At 42.0% G+C, this 26,070-nt stretch overlaps 1 protein-coding gene across 1 annotated transcript in view; it reads right to left on the bottom strand.

Annotated features, from left to right (window-relative positions):
* LOC106590844 (FRAS1-related extracellular matrix protein 2) overlaps positions 1–26,070 on the bottom strand; it is a 244,869-nt gene that overhangs the window by 40,631 nt on the left and 178,168 nt on the right. The window contains exons 15-16 of the mRNA XM_045690232.2: positions 17,356–17,559; positions 6,447–6,546 (exon numbers count right to left, since the gene is read on the bottom strand). Coding sequence (XP_045546188.1) covers positions 6,447–6,546; positions 17,356–17,559 — 304 coding nt within the window. The remainder of the gene's footprint in view (positions 1–6,446; positions 6,547–17,355; positions 17,560–26,070) is intronic.

Raw genomic sequence — 26,070 nt, 5'->3', positions numbered from 1 at the left:
CCTTTTGGCGATGCAGATGAACACTTTAGGGCCCTAAACACTGTCCACTCACCTTTTGTCCCAAGGCAGATGAACACTTTAGGGCCCTAAACACTGTCCACTCACCTTTTGGCCCAAGGCAGATGAACACTTTAGGGCCCTAAACACTGTCCACTAACCTTTTGGCCCAAGGCAGATGAACACTTTAGGGCCCTAAACACTGTCCACTAACCTTTTGTCGATGCAGATGAACACTTTAGGGCCCTAAACACTGTCCACTAACCTTTTGGCGATGCAGATGAACACTTTAGGGCCCTAAACACTGTCCACTAACCTTTTGGCACAAGGCAGATGAACACTTTAGGGCCCTAAACACTGTCCACTAACCTTTTGGCACAAGGCAGATGAACACTTTAGGGCCCTAAACACTGTCCACTAACCTTTTGGCCCAAGGCAGATGAACACTTTAGGGCCCTAAACACTGTCCACTAACCTTTTGGCCCAAGGCAGATGAACACTTTAGGGCCCTAAACACTGTCCACTCACCTTTTGGCCCAAGGCAGATGAACACTTTAAGGCCCTAAACACTGTCCACTAACCTTTTGGCCCAAGGCAGATGAACACTTTAAGGCCCTAAACACTGTCCACTCACCTTTTGGCCCAAGGCAGATGAACACTTTAAGGCCCTAAACACTGTCCACTCACCTTTTGGCGATGCAGATGAACACTTTAGGGCCCTAAACACTGTCCACTCACCTTTTGGCGATGCAGATGAACACTTTAGGGCCCTAAACACTGTCCACTAACCTTTTGGCGATGCAGATGAACACTTTAGGGCCCTAAACACTGTCCACTCACCTTTTGGCGATGCAGATGAACACTTTAGGGCCCTAAACACTGTCCACTCACCTTTTGTCCCAAGGCAGATGAACACTTTAGGGCCCTAAACACTGTCCACTCACCTTTTGGCCCAAGGCAGATGAACACTTTAGGGCCCTAAACACTGTCCACTAACCTTTTGGCCCAAGGCAGATGAACACTTTAGGGCCCTAAACACTGTCCACTAACCTTTTGTCGATGCAGATGAACACTTTAGGGCCCTAAACACTGTCCACTAACCTTTTGGCGATGCAGATGAACACTTTAGGGCCCTAAACACTGTCCACTAACCTTTTGGCACAAGGCAGATGAACACTTTAGGGCCCTAACAGTACACTTTGGGCTAACACTGCCACTAACCTTTTGGCGATGCAGATGAACACTTTAGGGCCCTAAACACTGTCCACTAACCTTTTGGCGATGCAGATGAACACTTTAGGGCCTAACACTGTCCACTACCTTTGGCGATGCAGATGAACACTTTAGGGCCCTAAACACTGTCCACTCACCTTTTGGCGATGCAGATGAACACTTTAGGGCCCTAAACACTGTCCACTACACCTTTTGGCGATGCAGATGAACACTTTAGGGCCCTAAACACTGTCCACTCACCTTTTGTCCCAAGGCAGATGAACACTTTAGGGCCCTAAACACTGTCCACTCACCTTTTGGCGATGCAGATGAACACTTTAAGGCCCTAAACACTGTCCACTAACCTTTTGGCGATGCAGATGAACACTTTAAGGCCCTAAACACTGTCCACTCACCTTTTGGCGATGCAGATGAACACTTTAAGGCCCTAAACACTGTCCACTAACCTTTTGGCGATGCAGATGAACACTTTAGGGCCCTAAACACTGTCCACTAACCTTTTGTCGATGCAGGTGAACACTTTAGGGCCCTAAACACTGTCCACTAACCTTTTGGCGATGCAGATGAACACTTTAGGGCCCTAAACACTGTCCACTAACCTTTTGGCGATGCAGATGAACACTTTAGGGCCCTAAACACTGTCCACTAACCTTTTGGCGATGCAGATGAACACTTTAGGGCCCTAAACACTGTCCACTAACCTTTTGGCGATGCAGATGAACACTTTAGGGCCCTAAACACTGTCCACTCACCTTTTGGCGATGCAGATGAACACTTTAGGGCCCTAAACACTGTCCACTCACCTTTTGGCGATGCAGATGAACACTTTAGGGCCCTAAACACTGTCCACTAACCTTTTGGCGATGCAGATGAACACTTTAGGGCCCTAAACACTGTCCACTCACCTTTTGGCGATGCAGATGAACACTTTAAGGCCCTAAACACTGTCCACTCACCTTTTGGCACAAGGCAGATGAACACTTTAAGGCCCTAAACACTGTCCACTAACCTTTTGGCGATGCAGATGAACACTTTAGGGCCCTAAACACTGTCCACTAACCTTTTGGCACAAGGCAGATGAACACTTTAAGGCCCTAAACACTGTCCACTAACCTTTTGGCGATGCAGATGAACACTTTAAGGCCCTAAACACTGTCCACTCACCTTTTGGCGATGCAGATGAACACTTTAGGGCCCTAAACACTGTCCACTCACCTTTTGGCGATGCAGATGAACACTTTAGGGCCCTAAACACTGTCCACTAACCTTTTGGCGATGCAGATGAACACTTTAGGGCCCTAAACACTGTCCACTAACCTTTTGGCGATGCAGATGAACACTTTAGGGCCCTAAACACTGTCCACTCACCTTTTGGCGATGCAGATGAACACTTTAAGGCCCTAAACACTGTCCACTCACCTTTTGGCGATGCAGATGAACACTTTAAGGCCCTAAACACTGTCCACTAACCTTTTGGCGATGCAGATGAACACTTTAGGGCCCTAAACACTGTCCACTAACCTTTTGTCGATGCAGATGAACACTTTAGGGCCCTAAACACTGTCCACTCACCTTTTGGCACAAGGCAGATGAACACTTTAGGGCCCTAAACACTGTCCACTCACCTTTTGTCGATGCAGATGAACACTTTAGGGCCCTAAACACTGTCCACTCACCTTTTGGCGATGCAGATGAACACTTTAGGGCCCTAAACACTGTCCACTAACCTTTTGGCACAAGGCAGATGAACACTTTAGGGCCCTAAACACTGTCCACTAACCTTTTGGCACAAGGCAGATGAACACTTTAGGGCCCTAAACACTGTCCACTAACCTTTTGGCACAAGGCAGATGAACACTTTAGGGCCCTAAACACTGTCCACTCACCTTTTGTCGATGCAGATGAACACTTTAGGGCCCTAAACACTGTCCACTAACCTTTTGGCGATGCAGATGAACACTTTAAGGCCCTTAACACTGTCCACTAACCTTTTGGCGATGCAGATGAACACTTTAGGGCCCTAAACACTGTCCACTAACCTTTTGGCGATGCAGATGAACACTTTAAGGCCCTAAACACTGTCCACTAACCTTTTGGCCCAAGGCAGATGAACACTTTAGGGCCCTAAACACTGTCCACTCACCTTTTGGCGATGCAGATGAACACTTTAGGGCCCTAAACACTGTCCACTCACCTTTTGGCCCAAGGCAGATGAACACTTTAGGGCCCTAAACACTGTCCACTCACCTTTTGGCGATGCAGATGAACACTTTAGGGCCCTAAACACTGTCCACTAACCTTTTGGCACAAGGCAGATGAACACTTTAAGGCCCTAAACACTGTCCACTAACCTTTTGGCGATGCAGATGAACACTTTAGGGCCCTAAACACTGTCCACTAACCTTTTGGCGATGCAGGGGCACAAGCTTCCCCGCATGGGCCTTTTATTTTAATTTAAGTATATATTCCTTTTTTTTTCTGATCAGCTATAGCAACAGATAGATTGTTGGGTTCTAGTGGTGTAATTGTCTGCATCATTTCCAAACCCCCATATATATATTTTTTAATAATATATATTTTTTTTATAATATATTTTAATATATTTTCCTTCTTCATTATTTTCCCCTAACCCTACCACCCCTCCCCTAATTGGAGTACCTTAATGGACAACAACACTTAGTCTTCTACTTCCAGCTTATACATACTATATACATATGACAGAAAAGGTATATTTAAGATATAAGGTCCGAGGGTTTTGTGGTATATGGTCAATATACCACGGCTAAGGGCTGTTCTTATGTACAACGCAACGCAGTGCCTGGACACAGCCCTTAGCCGTGGTATATTGGCAATATGCCACAAACACCCGAGGTGACTTATTGCTATTAGAAACTGGTTACAAAACGTAATTAGAGCAATACAAATATTTTTCGGGTCATACCGGTGGTATACGGTCTGATATATCACAGCTTACAGCCAATCAGCATTCAGGGCTCGAACCACCCAGTTTATAATTTACATAATTTATATTTTTTTACTATATTTTTAGTCCCACCCTTCAGCTACCCTCAACCCCTCCTATCTATCGCTGAAAAACATCCAGTTTCGATTTCTAATATAATGTATATTCACACCTTATAGATTAATTAGCCAAATCTGTTTGTGGTCCAATAACATATTAAAAAGGATCCACTTTCCATCTTTTTGGACAATTTGCACATTCTGATTCGAAATTACTGTTAATAATATCATCACCCTTTTGAGTTTCTTTGCCTATGGGAGAAGTATGTCCCCATTTTACATTACAGCTTGTGATTCCATCCTATACTGTCCCATAACATCATTTCCCCATAGCAACAGATGTGGAACACATACACGCTTTCACCCCACCTCTCCCACCTAAAGACCTCTACCCCCACCTCTCCCACCTAAAGACCTCTACCCCACCTCTCCCACCTAAAGACCTCTACCCCCACTCTCCCACCTAAAGACCTCTACCCCACCTCTCCCACCTAAAGACCTCTACCCCCACTCTCCCACCTAAAGACCTCTACCCCACCTCTCCCACCTAAAGACCTCTACCCCCACTCTCACATCCACCCATAGACCGACCTACAGCCACTCTACGCACGCACGCACGCACGCACGCACGCACGCACGCACGCACGCACGCACGCACGCACACACACACACACACACACACACACACACACACACACACACACACACACACACACACACACACACACACACACACACACACACACACGTTCAACAGTTGTTCCATCCCTGAGCCCAACTCAAGAGAAGACTTGATGTGTGAATACATATACAGTTGTAGCTGTTTGAGAAGGCATGGTAAATAGAGCAGGAACGGGAAGGCCCCACATGGGAGCATTCTCTCCCAACGATGCACAGTGGACACTGGGGTTGTCTCCAGAACGCCCCAGCAGTGACAACTTTCGTGCCACACCCAGGATTTTTTTCTTCCGGTGCAGTCATTTCCTCTCCAAGCCCAGGGAAATGGTCAGAACGATGCAGTCATTTCCTCTCCAAGCCCAGGGAAATGGTCAGAACGGTGCAGTCATTTTCTCTCCAAGCCCAGGGAAATGGTCAGAACGGTGCAGTCATTTCCTCTCCAAGCCCAGGGAAATGGTCAGAACGATGCAGTCATTTCCTCTCCAAGCCCAGGGAAATGGTCAGAACGGTGCAGTCATTTCCTCTCCAAGCCCAGGGAAATGGTCAGAACGGTGCAGTCATTTCCTCTCCAAGCCCAGGGAAATGGTCAGAACGATGCAGTCATTTCCTCTCCAAGCCCAGGGAAATGGTCAGAACGGTGCAGTCATTTCCTCTCCAAGCCCAGGGAAATGGTCAGAACGATGCAGTCATTTCCTCTCCAAGCCCAGGGAAATGGTCAGAACACCCCCTGTCCTCTCCAGGCCCCAGAGAGAGCTCGGTCACAATCAATTCTGTGTCAGTCAATGTTGTGATGAAAACCTCACCCCCCCCCCCCCCCCCCCCCCATCATAGGGCAGACACTCCTGTAGAGCTCTCCACAGGACTGGGTCCGACTGGTTAACTTGACCCCGCCCTTATAAATCCAAATCAAATATTACAGGAGGAGACGTATCACTTACCACAGAGATGAGAAGCGTTTTTTCCCCTGCTTTTTATGGAAACCCAAAGTAGTCAAACCTTTCTATAGCCTCCGTTTACACTGCAGCGCACACGGTCCATTGTGCAGAGCAGATACAGATCATGTTTTTGCACTAATCTGTGACTCAGTCATTTGAACTTTTTTTTGTTGTTGCTATTTTTATATAGGGACATAATTCAAACTGAGGGGGCACAAGTTTGAACTGAGGGGGCTAAGCCTCCTCTAGCCCATCGTGGAGCTGGGTACACTAATATCCATCCTGTTGCCTCGTCAATTTATCCCTACCTATATGTACATAGCTACCTCAATTTCCCCGTACCCCTGCACATCGACTCGGTACTGGTACTCCCAGTATTTGCCATGTAATTTTTGTACTCGTTATTCTTTATTCACTGTGTATTCATTCCTTGTGTTACTATTTCAAAATGTTTTACAATTATCTTTAACTCTGCATGGTTGGAAAAAGGACCCATAACAAAGCATTTCACTGTTAGTCTACACCTGTTGCTTATGAGGCATGTGACGAATAAAACGTGGTTTAATTGATTGATCTCCTCACCTTCCTCCAGACTAACAGTAGCTATGGGACTGCTGACCTCCAGTCCCTCGTCTTTGTTAGAGTTGACGGCCCTGGCAGCACACTGCACCCTGGAGCCGGCCTGGAGAGACAGACACATTATCAGTCAGTACAGTCAACTCAATCACATCAGTACAGTCAACTCCATCACATCAATACAGTCAACTCAATCACATCAGTACAGTCAACTCCATCACATCAAAACAGTTAACTCCATCACATCAGTACAGTCAACTCCATCACATCAGTACAGTCAACTCAATCACATCAATACAGTTAACTCCATTACATCAACACAGTTAACTCCATCACATCAATACAGTCACCTCAATCACATCAATACAGTCAACTCAATCACATCAATACAGTCAACTCAATCACATCAGTACAGTCAACTCCATTACATCAATACAGTCAACTCCATTACATCAATACAGTCAACTCCATCACATCAATACAGTCAACTCCATCACATCAATACAGTCAACTCCATTACATCAATACAGTCAACTCAATCACATCAGTACAGTCAACTCCATCACATCAATCACATCAATACAGTCAACTCCATCACATCAATACAGTCAACTCCATCACATCAATACAGTTAACTCAATCACATTAGTACAGTCAACTCCATCACATCAATACAGTTAACTCCATTACATCAATACAGTCAACTCCATCACATCAATACAGTCAACTCCATTACATCAATACAGTCAACTCAATCACATCAATACAGTCAACTCAATCACACCAATACAGTCAACTCCATCACATCAGTACAGTCAACTCCATCACATCAATACAGTCAACTCCATCACATCAGTACAGTCAACTCCATCACATCAATACAGTCAACTCCATCACATCAATACAGTCAACTCAATCACATCAATACAGTCAACTCAATCACATCAGTACAGTCAACTCCATCACATCAATACAGTCAACTCAATCACATCAGTACAGTCAACTCCATCACATCAATACAGTCAACTCAATCACATCAGTACAGTCAACTCCATCACATCAATACAGTTAACTCCATTACATCAATCACATCAATACAGTCAACTCCATCACATCAATACAGTCAACTCCATCACATCAATACAGTCAACTCAATCACATCAGTACAGTCAACTCCATTACATCAATACAGTCAACTCCATTACATCAATACAGTCAACTCCATCACATCAATACAGTCAACTCAATCACATCAGTACAGTTAACTAAATCACATCAATACAGTCAACTCAATCACATCAATACAGTCAACTCCATCACATCAGTACAGTCAACTCCATTACATGAATACAGTCAACTCAATCACATCAGTACAGTGAACTCAATCACATCAATCACATCAATACAGTCAACTCCATCACATCAATACAGTCAACTCAATCACATCAATACAGTCAACTCAATCACATCAATACAGTTAACTCAATCACATCAATACAGTCAACTACATTACATCAGTACAGTCAACTCAATCACATCAGTACAGTCAACTCCATCACATCAATACAGTCAACTCCATCACATCAATACAGTCAACTCCATTACATCAATACAGTCAACTCAATCACATCAATACAGTCAACTCAATCACATCAATACAGTCAACTCAATCACATCAATACAGTCAACTCCATCACATCAATACAGTCAACTCCATCACATCAATACAGTCAACTCCATCACATCAATACAGTCAACTCCATCACATCAATACAATCAACTCAATCACATCAATACAGTCAACTCAATCACATCAATACAGTCAACTCAATCACATCAATACAGTCAACTCAATCACATCAGTACAGTCAACTCCATCACATCAATACAGTCAACTCAATCACATCAGTACAGTCAACTCCATCACATCAATACAGTCAACTCAATCACATCAATCACATCAGTACAGTCAATTCAATCACATCAATACAGTCAACTCCATCACATCAGTACAGTCAACTCCATCACATCAATACAGTCAACTCCATCACATCAGTACAGTCAACTCCATCACATCAATACAGTCAACTCCATCACATCAGTACAGTCAACTCCATCACATCAATACAGTCAACTCCATCACATCAATACAGTCAACTCCATTACATCAATACAGTAAACTCCATTACATCAATACAGTCAACTCCATTACATCAATACAGTCAACTCCATCACATCAATCACATCAATACAGTCAACTCAATCACATCAATACAGTCAACTCCATCACATCAGTACAGTCAACTCCATCACATCAATACAGTCAACTCCATCACATCAATACAGTCAACTCAATCACATCAATACAGTCAACTCCATCACATCAATACAGTCAACTCCATCACATCAATCACATCAGTACAGTCAACTCAATCACATCAATACAGTCAACTCAATCACATCAATACAGTCAACTCAATCACATCAATACAGTCAACTCAATCACATCAATACAGTCAACTCAATCACATCAATACATTCAACTCAATCACATCAGAACAGTCAACTCCATCACATCATTACAGTCAACTCAATCACATCAATACAGTCAACTCAATCACATCAATACAGTCAACTCAATCACATCAATACAGTCAACTCAATCACATCAATCACATCAGTACAGTCAACTCCATCACATCAGTACATTCAACTCAATCACATCAATACAGTCAACTCCATCACATCAATACAGTCAACTCCATCACATCAGTACATTCAACTCCATCACATCAGTACATTCAACTCAATCACATCAATACAGTCAACTCCATCACATCAGTACATTCAACTCAATCACATCAATACAGTCAACTCCATCACATCAATACAGTCAACTCCATCACATCAGTACATTCAACTCAATCACATCAATACAGTCAACTCCATCACATCAATACAGTCAACTCCATCACATCAATACAGTCAACTCCATCACATCAATACAGTCAACTCAATCACATCAATACAGTCAACTCAATCACATCAGTACAGCCAACTCCATCACATCAGTACAGTCAACTCAATCACATCAATCCCATCAGTACAGTCAACTCAATCACATCAATCACATCAGTACAGTCAACTCAATCACATCAATACAGTCAACTCAATCACATCAGTACAGTCAACTCCATCACATCAGTACAGTCAACTCAATCACATCAATCACATCAGTACAGTCAACTCAATCACATCAATCACATCAGTACAGTCAACTCCATCACATCAATACAGTCAACTCCATCACATCAATACAGTCAACTCCATTACATCAATACAGTCAACTCAATCACATCAATACAGTCAACTCAATCACATCAATACAGTCAACTCAATCACATCAATACAGTCAACTCCATCACATCAATACAGTCAACTCCATCACATCAATACAGTCAACTCCATCACATCAATACAGTCAACTCCATCACATCAATACAATCAACTCAATCACATCAATACAGTCAACTCAATCACATATATACAGTCAACTCAATCACATCAATACAGTCAACTCAATCACATCAGTACAGTCAACTCCATCACATCAATACAGTCAACTCAATCACATCAGTACAGTCAACTCCATCACATCAATACAGTCAACTCAATCACATCAATCACATCAGTACAGTCAATTCAATCACATCAATACAGTCAACTCCATCACATCAGTACAGTCAACTCCATCACATCAATACAGTCAACTCCATCACATCAGTACAGTCAACTCCATCACATCAATACAGTCAACTCCATCACATCAGTACAGTCAACTCCATCACATCAATACAGTCAACTCCATCACATCAATACAGTCAACTCCATTACATCAATACAGTAAACTCCATTACATCAATACAGTCAACTCCATTACATCAATACAGTCAACTCCATCACATCAATCACATCAATACAGTCAACTCAATCACATCAATACAGTCAACTCCATCACATCAGTACAGTCAACTCCATCACATCAATACAGTCAACTCCATCACATCAATACAGTCAACTCAATCACATCAATACAGTCAACTCCATCACATCAATACAGTCAACTCCATCACATCAATCACATCAGTACAGTCAACTCAATCACATCAATACAGTCAACTCAATCACATCAATACAGTCAACTCAATCACATCAATACAGTCAACTCAATCACATCAATACAGTCAACTCAATCACATCAATACATTCAACTCAATCACATCAGAACAGTCAACTCCATCACATCATTACAGTCAACTCAATCACATCAATACAGTCAACTCAATCACATCAATACAGTCAACTCAATCACATCAATACAGTCAACTCAATCACATCAATCACATCAGTACAGTCAACTCCATCACATCAGTACATTCAACTCAATCACATCAATACAGTCAACTCCATCACATCAATACAGTCAACTCCATCACATCAGTACATTCAACTCCATCACATCAGTACATTCAACTCAATCACATCAATACAGTCAACTCCATCACATCAGTACATTCAACTCAATCACATCAATACAGTCAACTCCATCACATCAATACAGTCAACTCCATCACATCAGTACATTCAACTCAATCACATCAATACAGTCAACTCCATCACATCAATACAGTCAACTCCATCACATCAATACAGTCAACTCCATCACATCAATACAGTCAACTCAATCACATCAATACAGTCAACTCAATCACATCAGTACAGCCAACTCCATCACATCAGTACAGTCAACTCAATCACATCAATCCCATCAGTACAGTCAACTCAATCACATCAATCACATCAGTACAGTCAACTCAATCACATCAATACAGTCAACTCAATCACATCAGTACAGTCAACTCCATCACATCAGTACAGTCAACTCAATCACATCAATCACATCAGTACAGTCAACTCAATCACATCAATCACATCAGTACAGTCAACTCAATCACATCAATACAGTCAACTCCATCACATCAGTACAGTCAACTCAATCACATCAATACAGTCAACTCCATCACATCAGTACAGTCAACTCCATCACATCAGTACAGTCAACTCAATCACATCAATACAGTCAACTCCATCACATCAATACAGTCAACTCCATCAGATCAATACAGTCAACTCAATCACATCAATCACATCAGAACAGTCAACTCAATCACATCAATCACATCAGAACAGTCAACTCAATCACATCAGAACAGTCAACTCAATCACATCAGTACAGTCAACTCAATCACATCAATACAGTCAACTCCATCACATCAATACAGTCAACTCCATCACATCAATACAGTCAACTCAATCACATCAGTACAGTCAACTCCATCACATCAATACAGTCAACTCAATCACATCAGTACAGTCAACTCAATCACATCAATACAGTCAACTCAATCACATCAATACAGTCAACTCAATCACATCAATACAGTCAACTCCATCACATCAATACAGTCAACTCAATCACATCAATACAGTCAACTCCATCACAGCAATACAGTCAACTCAATCACATCAGTACAGTCAACTCAATCACATCAATACAGTCAATTCAATCACATCAATACAGTCAACTCAATCACATCAATACAGTTAACTCCATCACATCAGTACAGTCAACTCAATCACATCAATCACATCAATACAGTCAACTCAATCACATCAATACAGTCAACTCAATCACATCAATACAGTCAACTCCATCACATCAATACAGTCAACTCAATCACATCAATACAGTCAACTCCATCACATCAGTACAGTCAACTCAATCACATCAATCACATCAGTGCAGTCAACTCAATCACATCAATACAGTCAACTCAATCACATCAATACAGTCAACTCCATCACATCAATACAGTCAACTCCATCACATCAATACAGTCAACTCAATCACATCAATACAGTCAACTCAATCACATCAATACAGTTAACTCCATCACATCAGTACAGTCAACTCAATCACATCAATCACATCAATACAGTCAACTCAATCACATCAATACAGTCAACTCAATCACATCAATACAGTCAACTCAATCACATCAATACAGTCAACTCAATCACATCAATACAGTTAACTCCATCACATCAGTACAGTCAACTCAATCACATCAATCACATCAATACAGTCAACTCAATCACATCAATACAGTCAACTCAATCACATCAATACAGTCAACTCCATCACATCAATACAGTCAACTCAATCACATCAATACAGTCAACTCCATCACATCAGTACAGTCAACTCAATCACATCAATCACATCAGTGCAGTCAACTCAATCACATCAATACAGTCAACTCAATCACATCAATACAGTCAACTCCATCACATCAATACAGTCAACTCAATCACATCAATACAGTCAACTCAATCACATCAATACAGTCAACTCAATCACATCAATACAGTTAACTCCATCACATCAGTACAGTCAACTCAATCACATCAATCACATCAATACAGTCAACTCAATCACATCAATACAGTCAACTCAATCACATCAATACAGTCAACTCAATCACATCAATACAGTCAACTCAATCACATCAATACAGTCAACTCCATCACATCAATACAGTCAACTCAATCACATCAATACAGTCAACTCCATCACATCAGTACAGTCAACTCCATCACATCAATCACATCAGTGCAGTCAACTCAATCACATGAATACAGTCAACTCAATCACATCAATACAGTCAACTCCATCACATCAATACAGTCAACTCAATCACATCAGTACAGTCAACTCAATCACATCAGTACAGTCAACTCAATCACATCAATCACATCAGTACAGTCAACTCAATCACATCAATACAGTCAACTCAATCACATCAATCACATCAGTACAGTCAACTCAATCACATCAATCACATCAGTACAGTCAACTCAATCACATCAATCACATCAGTACAGTCAACTCAATCACATCAATACAGTCAACTCAATCACATCAATACAGTCAACTCCATCACATCAATACAGTCAACTCAATCACATCAATACAGTCAACTCAATCACATCAATACAGTCAACTCCATCACATCAATACAGTCAACTCCATCACATCAATACAGTCAACTCCATCAGATCTAGGCTTGGGCGGTATACCGTATATTTACGTATACTGTGGTATTTGGAAATAGCCATGGGATGGTTTTTCAATACCGTTAACAATTTTTTTTTTTTATATACATTTAAATATTTGCAGCTACTTTTTAATTAAATACCTACAGTAAACTTGTGCAATACTTTAGGAGATAAAGCAGATTGCATTCTTCATTTCACCTGTCACATTATTTTACATTATGAAGCTTACCGTAGTTCTCCAGAACAGTTGAGCCAGACACGTAATTAGCCCAACTGGAGAAAGTGGGAGCAATGTGAGTTCAGCTGTGTATTTTACAGGGGTCACCTTTTATATTGAAATTCAAGTGATTTTTTTTGTTTGTTGTTGCTTCAATAGAGTGACCAGGGACGTGCAACTGCAGTTTTCCTTCACGGGAAATATATTAGTGCAACACATTCAGCAGATAATAGCTTCATTTCCATCAGATGACAACAGAAGCGCAACGTTATTTGGCTGGCAGCCACACAAGTAATGAGCTTACAATGAAAAAGCAAAAACTATCCATGGCCATCATATTTCTGTTTATCATAAGGAAGAATATTGACAGCTACATTTCCTAATGTTTTTCACAAATTAATCTTGCATTTTACCAGGGGGGAAATAGGCTGGCTGCACTGAGAAAAGTACAGAAGAAAAGTAGCTAGACATCAGTCAGAGCGCTGTCCGCTGACATAATAATGCCTGTTCGAGAACTCTCATGCAAGTGCAGAAGTGCAACTGAAGCACAACATGAGTCTGACGCCGAGCAGAAATTATGAAGCATTTTAGATCTGCGTTTACAAAACGCAGCAATATATTTTAAATGTTCTTTCTTTGTTAACGTGACTTCTAAATGTAACTTGATATTTATCTAAATAAGTGGCTGAATTAAGGTGATGGGGGATATTGTGTTAGCTTTCTGCCGTGTTTGAAAAGGCAAAGCCCTTTGGATTAGTTATTTGTACAGCTGCTACTGCCATCTTGATTTCCTTGTGGTTTTTTTGTCCACTCCGTTCTTGGCTCATCTGCTCCTCCCCCCTCTTCTCATTAGCAGAGCAGGCAGGCCTGTTGCCCTAGCGACTCCAGACTCCACACAGACACAGGGTGTACACATGCTGCTCCAGGGCCACTGCTGTTCTTCCTCCAGACTCCACACAGACACAGCGTGTACACATGCTTCTCCAGAGCCACTGCTGTTCTTCCTCCAGACTCCAGACTCCACACAGACACAGCGTGTACACATGCTGCTGCAGAGCCACTGCTGTTCTTCCTCCAGACTCCAGACTCCACACAGACACAGCGTGTACACATGCTGCTGCAGAGCCAGTGCTGTTCTTCCTTCAGACTCCAGACTCCACACAGACACAGCGTGTACACATGCTGTTCCAGAACCAGTGCTGCTCATTTGCACAATGTTTCTCATTCACATTCGCTTGTAAATGTCTAAACTCACAAAAAATGACCTTCGGTAGCTTCTACCTATATATGTATACATTTATGAGCTGGATTGCCTGTATTTGCAATAAAAAAGATGGTTAGAATATTTAACTAGCAGCCTCCATGGAAATGCGCTATTACTTGTGCTAATTTAATTGGCATTCTGGTAACAGACACCCAAAGGGCATTTTTGCGGGGTTTTTTGTATGTTCTAAACCGGTAATACCGTAAATCCCGGGATGAGAAAAGGATGGTATGATGATATGAAAATGTGGATACTGCTCAACCCTAATCACATCATTATAGTCAGCTCAAGCATTCCCATTTTTCCTTCAGGTTCAGGTACATATCCGTACATTTGAAAAGGCACAGAGGCTGGGATTCAACCCAAGGCACGTTAAAGAGCAACACACTAGACAGCCGACACCATTTAAATGTAATTAACGCTAGAGCAGTCATCCACAGTGTTACCATGAATACGATATCCACAAATGGTGGGGAAACCTTTAGAGAGGAACATCATTTAAAAATAAAAATGGCCTATGTGGCATCGGTAGACTAGGATTAAGATCACTTTACAGGTCATATTGGACACAAGGTCCCAACCTAAATTTAACTTCCGCTTTTAACCCAACCCCTCCGAATGACACACATACATATTCAGGTTTTGGAGAGGTGTGGGGGGGCTGCCGCACTGGGTGCCTGGGGAGCTGTTGTTGTGGGGGGGGGGGGGGGGGTTAAGTGCCTCGCGTAAGGGCACAATGGCGGGCAATGGCATCTAGTAGAGCTGGGACGCTAAACCGAAAATTATCAGCACTGACCATTTATCGAGGACATTTTACTGATAACGATAATAGCAATAAGCAGTCTTTACTCAACACAAAGTAAAGTTTGAAATGAATTAAGTCTGCTAACATGGGTTATTGATAACGGGACAATTGAAAGCGTGCTTCTACACCTGCATTGCTTGCTGTTTGGGGTTTTAGGCTGGGCTTCTGTACAGCACTTTGTGGCATCAGCTGATGTAAGAAGGGCTTTATAAATACATTTGATTGAAATTTGATTGTAAGTAGTAGTAGGTATTTTTTTTTATGGTGCACATTAATGTCATAAACTTAAATGTATTGTTATGATGACAATTCAGTGAATTCATCATGATATGGATTTTTGTACATATCACCCAGCACTAGCATTCCCAGTCAGCTCACTTCCCGCCATATTTTTCCCCGTCGGACCCAGGATTCAAACTGGCAACCTTCCTGCTGCTGGCTCGCCGCTCTAACCGCTAGGCTACCTGTCGCCCTAATAGTGTAAATAGGACTGAGAGAACTTTAACGTTGGTATTTTACAAAACAAGAATGTTGGAGATTTATGGAATCGATGATGTCTCTGATTTCCTTTTATAATTCGGATTTAGGTTTGGGTTTTAGGTTTGGGTTTTAGGTTTGGGTTTTAGGTAGGCTAATGGTTTAGTTTTAGGATAATGGCTAATGCCCACTAACACCTGGGTGTTTGTTCTTAATTCTCTCTCGGAATGCACACTGACCGTGGTATATTTAGTTCGATGTTGGATATCTCTATAGGGCTACTTAGGGACTGTCAATGAATAACACAATGTATATGGGACCATATTTTACAATTTCAATAGTTCATAACTTCAATGACTTAAAAGCCTTAAACCAATTATACATTGTAAAATATACAATATACAAATATTGAAAACTTTTAATAAAAAAATATTGTCCATGTACATTGTGTAATTTATTGATGGTCCCTAACTAGCCCCATATATATCCAACAGCGAACTAACTTTTTCATGGTCACACACAGGCGGAAGCTAATTGACGATAGCTGTCTAGCTTGCTAGCTTCTTCCAGACACAAATGAGAGAATACGTCACAATTTCCCTCACCCTAGCAGAGTTGGTTTGACTGTTTTCAAGATAACTAAACAGGTGAGTGACTGTAAATGTGTATCTTTTTTGCCAGTGTGTACAAAAGTTTCCTACGTGCGAAAACACACACAAGAGACACCCACATCAAAGCACGCCACCAAGTCACAAATCTCGTCTCTCCAGTCACATTTCTTAATCAGGATGAAAAAACCGAGGTGAAAGTCAATTCAGCCTCCCTTTAAATGGCCCATTGTCGGCTGTCTAATGCACTGCTCTATACTATAATCCACCTGAGATAAAACAAAACAAATTGATTTGAGTCTTCCTCAGTCAGTATAGTTCAGTGATAAGATTAGATGAAGAACATTAATTTGTTGGTTCCCCACCTGGAAGTAGACAGAGTCCAGGGTGATGATCTTGGAGGAGGTGAAGAAGGTATCAAAGTCCACCTCTCTCATGGGTGTAGTGACCCCATCCGGGCCAGCAGGGGCACTGACGAGCCAGCGGTAGCGTGTCATCGTGTTGTTGATGTGCTCGCTGACACAGATGGAGCCTGTCTTGTCGTAGTCAGGGTACTTAGGGTTACAGGCCTGGATGGGTTGGGGTAGGGGGAGGTGGAGGGAGAGAGAGGTGAGGAATGAAAGGGGAGATGTAGGAGAGAGGAAGTGAGGCAGAGAGAGAGAAAATAAATGTGTGAATCACAAAGAACACAAATCAACTGTCAGCTTGCATGTTCTTAAATTGACAATAATATATGCAAAATGCACCCATGCATATACCCACATTTATACAGTGCCTTTGGGAAGCATTCAGACTTCTTGACTTTCTCCACGTTTGTTATGTTACAGCCTTCATCAATCTACACACAATACCCCATAATGACAAAGCAAAAACAGTTTTTTTTAAATGTTTGCTAATTTATAAAAATAAAAAATCTTAAACATCACATTTCCATAAGTATTCAGACCCTTTACGCAGTACTTTGTTGAAGCACCTTTGGCAGCGATTACAGACTTGAGTCTACTTGGGTTTGACGCTACAAACCTGTATTTGGGGAGTTTCTCCAAATTGTTTTCTGAAGATTCTCTCAAGCTGTGTCAGGTTGGATGGGGAGCATTGCCGCACAGATATTTTCAGGTCTCTTCGGAGATGTTCGATCACGTTCAAGTCCGGGCTCTGGCTGGGCCACTCAAGGACTTGTCCCGAAGCCACTTCTGCATTGTCTTGGATGTGTGCATAGTGTCGCTGTCCTGTTGGAAGGTGAACCTTCGCCCCAGTCTGCGGTCCTGAGCGCTCTGGAGCAGGTTTTCATCAAGGACCTCTCTGTAATTTGCTCTGTTCATCTTTGCCTCGATCCTTACTAGTCTCCCAGTCCCTGCCGCTGAAAAACCTCCCCACAGCATGATGCTGCCACCACCATGCTTCACCGTAGGGATGGTGCCAGGTTTCCTCCAGACGTGACGCTTAGCATTCAGGCCAAAGAGTTCAATCTTGGTTTCATCAGACCAGAGAATCTTGTTTCCCATGGTTTGAAAGTCTTTAGGTGCCTTTTGGCAAACTCCAAGCGGGCTGTCATGTGCCTTTTACTGGGGAGTGGCTTCCGTCTGGCCACTCTACCATAAAGGCCTGATGGGTGGAGTGCTGCAGAGATGGTTGTCCTTCTGAAAGGTTCTCCTATCTCCACAGAGGAACTCTAGAGCACTGTCAGAGTGACCATCGGGTTCTTGGTAAAACTCCCTCCCAGTTCAGTTTACAACTGGGATCCCAGCAAACAGTGGACGTCCTAAGGACATTCAGTGACATTCCCATTAGGTCCCTTTAAGGGTTTCAGCGAGACGTTAAGGGTATCCCACACTTGGAACATTAAAGCATAACGTTAACCTCAGGACCATAAATAAGAGGATGTTCAGTACAGGTCATGGTTTGGTCACAGTATATAACGTTATAATAATGTATTTTGATGTCCATTAGGGAATGTTATGAAAAGGTTTCTATTTTGTTCTGATAGGACGTTATTCACGGGACATTCAATGACCACAAGGGGATGCTTCGTGATGGTCAAGGGGACGTCGCATGATGTTTTCTGGGAATGTTTTGCTTATTTCCCTGTAAGTTACCAGGACGTCACTGAGCACCATGTCAGAACCATGTCTGGATCTTTGTAGGACGTTCCCAGGACTTTCATTTTACTAGTTAGTTGGACGTTGCTTGATGGTCCCAAGAGAACATCCCTGCAACCAAACATTTGTCGTTAGAAAGTCCCCAGAATGCCACTAAATGGTAGTCTGAAGTGGACGATGTGTTATGATCCATGTTCCCTCTAATTGATTTTGTCACTGAGCAGATTTCAGGTCTCCTGAGTGCAAAATTGAATGTGCGTTTACTATGAACATTGAGGATGTACCCACGTTAACTTACAGTTTTAACTAGGCTACTTTGGGTATTTGTGTAGGACTACCACAGTGGCTTACCATCAAAAACAAAGGAGAATGCCTTTTATGCTCACTTCGAGGCAAGCAACAATGAAGCATGCATGAGAGCACCAGCTGTTTTAAACAACTGTATGACCTTTAAACAGGTCAATATTCACAACACCGCGGGGCCACGGATTATCAGGATTATCAGGATCACCACTTTATTTTAAGAATGTGAAATGTCAGAATAATAGTAGAGAGAATGATTTATTTCAGCTTTAATTTATTTGATCACATTTCCAGTGGGTCATAAGTTTACATACACTCAATTAGTATTTGGTAGCACTGCTTTTAAATTGTTTAACTTGGGTCAAATGTTTCGGGTAGCCTTCCACAAGCTTGCCACAATAAGTTGGGTGAATTTTGGCCCATTCCTCCTGACAGAACTGGTATAACTTAGTTAGGTTCGCACACGCTTTTTCAGTTCTGCCCACAAATTTTCTATAGGATTGAGGTCAGGGCTTTGTGATGGCCACTGCAATACCTTGACTGTGTTGTCCATAAGCCATTTTGCCACAACTTTGGAAGTATGCTTGGGGTCATTGCCCTTTTGAAAGACCCATTTGCGACCAAGCTTTAACTTCCTGACTGATGTCTTGAGATGTTGCTTCAATATATCCACATAATTTTCCTTTGTCATGATGCCATCTATTTTGTGAAGTGCACCATACCCTCCTGCAGCAAAGCACCCCCACAACATGATGCTGCCACCCCCGTGCTTCACGTTTGGGATAGTGTTCTTCGGCTTGCAAGCCTCCCCCTTTTTCCTCCAAACATAATGATGGTCATTATGGCCAAACAGTTCTATTTTTGTTTCATCAGACCAGAGGACATTTCTCCAAAAAGTACGATCTTTGTTCCCATGTGCAGTTGCAAACCGTAGTCTGGCTTTTTTATGGCGGTTTTGGAGCAGTGGCTTCTTCCTTGCTGAGCGGCCTTTCAGGTTATGTCGATATAGGACTAGTTTTACTGTGGATATAGATACTTTTGTACCTGTTTCCTCCAGCATCTTCACAAGGTCCTTTGCTGTTGTTCTGGGATTGATTTTCACTTTTCGCACCAAAGTATGTTCATCTCTAGGAGACAGAACGCGTCTCCTTCCTGAGCGGTATGACGGCTGCGTGGTCCCATGGTGTTTATACTTGCGTACTATTGTTTGTACAGATGAATGTGGTACCTTCAGGCGTTTGGAAATTGTTCCCAAGGATGAACCAGACTTGTGGAGGTCTACAATTTGTTTTCTGAGGTCTTTACTGATTTCTTTTGATTTTCCCGTGATGTCAAGCAAAGAGGCACTGAGTTTGAAGGTAGGCCTTGAAATACATCCACAGGTACACCTCCAGTTGACTCAAATGATGTCAATTCGCCTATCAGAAGCTTCTAAAGCCATGACATCATTTTCTGTAATTTTCCAAGCTGTTTAAAGGCACAGTCAACTTAGTGTATGTAAACTTCTGACCCACAGGAATTGTGATACAGTGAATTATAAGTGAAATAATCTGTCTGTAAACAATTGTTGGAAAAATGACTTGTGTCATTCACAAATTAGATGTCCTAACCGACTTGCCAAAAACTATAATTTGTTAACAAGAAATTTGTGGAGTGGTTGAAAAATGAGTTATAATGAATCCAACCTAAGTGTATGTAAACTTCTGACTTCAACTGTACATTTTTTAAGCAGACGACCATAGTCCCTGTGCCCAAGAACGCCTAAATGGCTACTATCGTCATGTCGGTAGCCACTCCAATTTGCATACCTCACCAACAGATCCGCAGATGACGCAATCTCTATTGCACTCCACACTGCCCTTTCCCACCTGGACACAAGTAACACCTATGTGAGAACGCTATTCATTGACTACAGCTCAGCGTTCAACACCATAGTGCCCTCCAAGTTCATCACTAAGGTAAGGACCCTGAGACTAAACACCTCACTCTGCACCTGGCAACAACACTTACCAGTATATTCTGTTAATATGGCTTGTTAAAAAAATGAAAAGTTTACTTATGTTCAAAGACGAGTAGACGGATAAGTATGCATTCATTCTCCCCGCTTCGAGCGCAAAAAACCAACGTTCCCGATATGTAGCCTTCGTGAAAAGTGTTAAGCGCCGTTATGACACCAGGCATAGTACAGTGGATCAGGTGTATCCTCTGAACACGGAGGTGAGAACAAACAAGATGAACCAACTCAAATCCCAATATGAGAGGTTCACCAAAGTCCTTGTCAATTCCCTGACAGCCCAACAGCGTGCTATGGTATGTTCACTGAGGATAGCTTGGGTTTTTTGGGGAAAACACCCCCCAAAAACTATCTTCGGATGCTGAGATGGTAAAAGAATGCATGTGTGAAGTTGCTGACTACAAGGTAAACAAAAAGATAAGCTCATGGAAAATCAAACAGATCCCACTTGTCACATTCCACAGCAATGAGGAGAAGTGAAATATTAGCTGAAGATTTAACTTCACAACTTGATGAGGGCCATTCAGTATGCACCATGCACGTCATTAGTTGTGGATAAATCAACAGATAACACTGATAATGATGCCCAGCTTCTGGGTGTTGGACATTTTTTTTTTTATAACAAAACAATGAAGGAACTCTGCGAGGAGATGTTCGGGCCTTAACACATCTAGAAGCACACACACAGGAAGAGGATATCCATGAGGTCATCAAAAAAGGGGGACAGATGGAACTCCAGCCATGACAGGAAGAGGGAGGGTACTGGTTGCATATTTGAAAGAGGACCACCCTGACCTCATACCACTGCATCATCAATCAATAGTATTTTGAGGTCGTGACTACGATGATGAAACTAATCCACTTTTTGAGAGCATTAGGAATTCTGACAATACCAATTTTGATGACTCACAACAATGTCAGGTGGCTCAGCAAAAGGCAGTGTTTTGGAACATTTTTGGGTCATTCAGGAGGAAATCAAAGCTTTCTTATCATAGTAAAAGAGTGACAAGGCCACTCAGTTTTCTGAGTTTTTGGAAAATGAGGAGAAGATGGAAACAGTTGCATTACATCACACCTTAATCAACTGAATGTTAAACTGCAGGGACGGGACAACATAGCTTCTGATATGATAACAGCAGTCCAGGCTTTCTCCAGGGAGAACCTATCCACTTCCCCAATCCTCTGGTGCAAACGCAGGGAGACAACCATGTTGATTTCATCCACAAGCTGATGGATCATTTCAAGGCTCGCTTTGATGACTTCACCGTTGGAAGAGAACTGCTGCTGCTCATCCAGAACCACTTCTTGGTCACAAATGTGACAAAGTTGTCAGAACAAGCAAAATATATCTTCAGATGGGTAGATGTTGCATCACTGCAAATAAAGTTGATTGAGCTTCAAGAAAATGTGGCTTTTGAAGGAATAGGTTGGTGATTGTGACTCTGTGTCTTTCTGGGGGAAAGACGGTGCCTGCTGCTGATGTCCCAGTCCCCAAGAAACTGGGCACTACACATTCTGACAATGTAATGGCTTCACATCCAGCTGTGAATCAGAATTCTCCACAATGAACTTTATTCAAAACAAATACCGTACCATGGCTCAACAGTGAACACCTGCACCAGCGTCTCTGAGAGTTGCTCTCACACCATTTGTGCCAACGTTCAAAGCATTGTCAAGAGACAGAATGTGTTGTTTCTCTCATTGATGCAAGGGCAAAGCCCACAGTGACTTATACATTAATATTGCACAGCCCACAGTGACTTATACATTAATATTGCAAAGCCCACAGTGACTTATACATTAATATTGCACAGCCCACAGTGACTTATACATTAATATTGCACGGCCCACAGTGACTTATACATTAATAATGCACGGCCCACAGTGACTTATACATTAATATTGCAAAGCCCACAGTGACTTATACATTAATAATGCACAGCCCACAGTGACTTATACATTAATATTGCACGGCCCACAGTGACTTATACATTAATATTGCATGGCCCACAGTGACTTATACATTAATATTGCACAGCCCACAGTGACTTATACATTAATATTGCACAGCCCACAGTGACTTATACATTAATATTGCATGGCCCACAGTGACTTATACATTAATATTGCACGGCCCACAGTGACTTATACATTAATATTGCACGGCCCACAGTGACTTATACATTAATATTGCATGGCCCACAGTGACTTATACATTAATATTGCACGGCCCACAGTGACTTATACATTAATATTGCACGGCCCACAGTGACTTATACATTAATATTGCATGGCCCACAGTGACTTATACATTAATATTGCACGGCCCACAGTGACTTATACATTAATATTGCACGGCCCACAGTGACTTATACATTAATATTGCACGGCCCACAGTGACTTATACATTAATAATGCACGGCCCACAGTGACTTATACATTAATATTGCAAAGCCCACAGTGACTTATACATTAATAATGCACAGCCCACAGTGACTTATACATTAATATTGCACGGCCCACAGTGACTTATACATTAATATTGCATGGCCCACAGTGACTTATACATTAATATTGCACAGCCCACAGTGACTTATACATTAATATTGCACAGCCCACAGTGACTTATACATTAATATTGCATGGCCCACAGTGACTTATACATTAATATTGCACGGCCCACAGTGACTTATACATTAATATTGCACGGCCCACAGTGACTTATACATTAATATTGCATGGCCCACAGTGACTTATACATTAATATTGCACGGCCCACAGTGACTTATACATTAATATTGCACGGCCCACAGTGACTTATACATTAATATTGCATGGCCCACAGTGACTTATACATTAATATTGCACGGCCCACAGTGACTTATACATTAATATTGCACGGCCCACAGTGACTTATACATTAATATTGCACGGCCCACAGTGACTTATACATTAATATTGCATGGCCCACAGTGACTTATACATTAATATTGCATGGCCCACAGTGACTTATACATTAATATTGCATGGCCCACAGTGACTTATACATTAATATTGCACGGCCCACAGTGACTTATACATTAATATTGCATGGCCCACAGTGACTTATACATTAATATTGCATGGCCCACAGTGACTTATACATTAATATTGCATGGCCCACAGTGACTTATACATTAATATTGCACAGCCCACAGTGACTTATACATTAATATTGCACAGCCCACAGTGACTTATACATTAATATTGCACAGCCCACAGTGACTTATACATTAATATTGCACAGCCCACAGTGACTTATACATTAATATTGCATGGCCTACAGTGACTTATACATTAATATTGCACGGCCCACAGTGACTTATACATTCATATTGCACGGCCCACAGTGACTTATACATTAATATTGCACGGCCCACAGTGACTTATACATTAATATTGCACGGCCCACAGTTACTTTTACATTGATATTGCACGGCCCACAGTGACTTATACATTAATATTGCATGGCCCACAGTGACTTATACATTAATATTGCACAGCCCACAGTGACTTATACATTAATATTGCATGGCCCACAGTGACTTATACATTAATATTGCACAGCCCACAGTGACTTATACATTAATATTGCACGGCCCACAGTGACTTATACATTAATATTGCACGGCCCACAGTGACTTATACATTAATATTGCACGGCCCACAGTGACTTATACATTAATATTGCATGGCCCACAGTGACTTATACATTAATATTGCACAGCCCACAGTGACTTATACATTAATATTGCACGGCCTACAGTGACTTATACATTAATATTGCACAGCCCACAGTGACTTATACATTAATATTGCATGGCCCACAGTGACTTTTACATTCATATTGCACGGCACACAGTTACTTTTACATTGATATTGCATGGCCCACAGTGACTTTTACATTCATATTGCATGGCCCACAGTTACTTTTACATTGATATTGCATGGCCCACAGTGACTTTTACATTAATATTGCATGGCCCAGAGTGACTTATACATTAATATTGCATGGCCCACAGTGACTTTTACATTCATATTGCATGGCCCACAGTGACTTTTACATTCATATTGCATGGCCCACAGTGACTTATACTGTCACGTCCTGACCAGCAGAGGGAGGTATTGTATTAGTTTTGGTCAGGACGTGGCAGGTTTTTTGTGTGTTAAGTGTTGTGTTGGTGATTAGGACTCCCAACTGAAGGCAGGTGTGTTGATTTGCCTTTGATTGGGAGTCCTATGTAGGAGTGTGTGTTTTTCTTTGGGGTTGTGGGTAGTTGTTCTTGCATTGTGTTTTGTGTGCCTGCAAGACTGTTGCTGTCGTGTATTGTTTTTTTCCGGTGGATGCTTTACTCTTTTTTTGTGAATTAAAATATGATTATCCACATTCCCGCTGCGCCTTGGTCCATTCCTGAAGACAGCCCTTACAGAACTACCCACCAAACCAGGACCAAGCGGCGGAGGAGGAAGGAGCAGCAGGAGTACAGCGTGATGGACCAATGGACTTGGGAACAAATCCTGGACAGAGAGGGACCATGGACTCAGGCTGGGGATTATCGCCTCCCGCAGTGGGAGATTGAAGCGGCGAGAGCGGAGAGGCGCTATTACGAGGAGAGAGAGCGCAA

The sequence above is a fragment of the Salmo salar genome, chromosome 11, assembly GCF_965601325.2.
Source record: "Salmo salar chromosome 11, fSalSal1, whole genome shotgun sequence".
NCBI lineage: Eukaryota > Metazoa > Chordata > Actinopteri > Salmoniformes > Salmonidae > Salmo > Salmo salar.
This window is presented reverse-complemented; position numbering and strand designations above follow the sequence as displayed.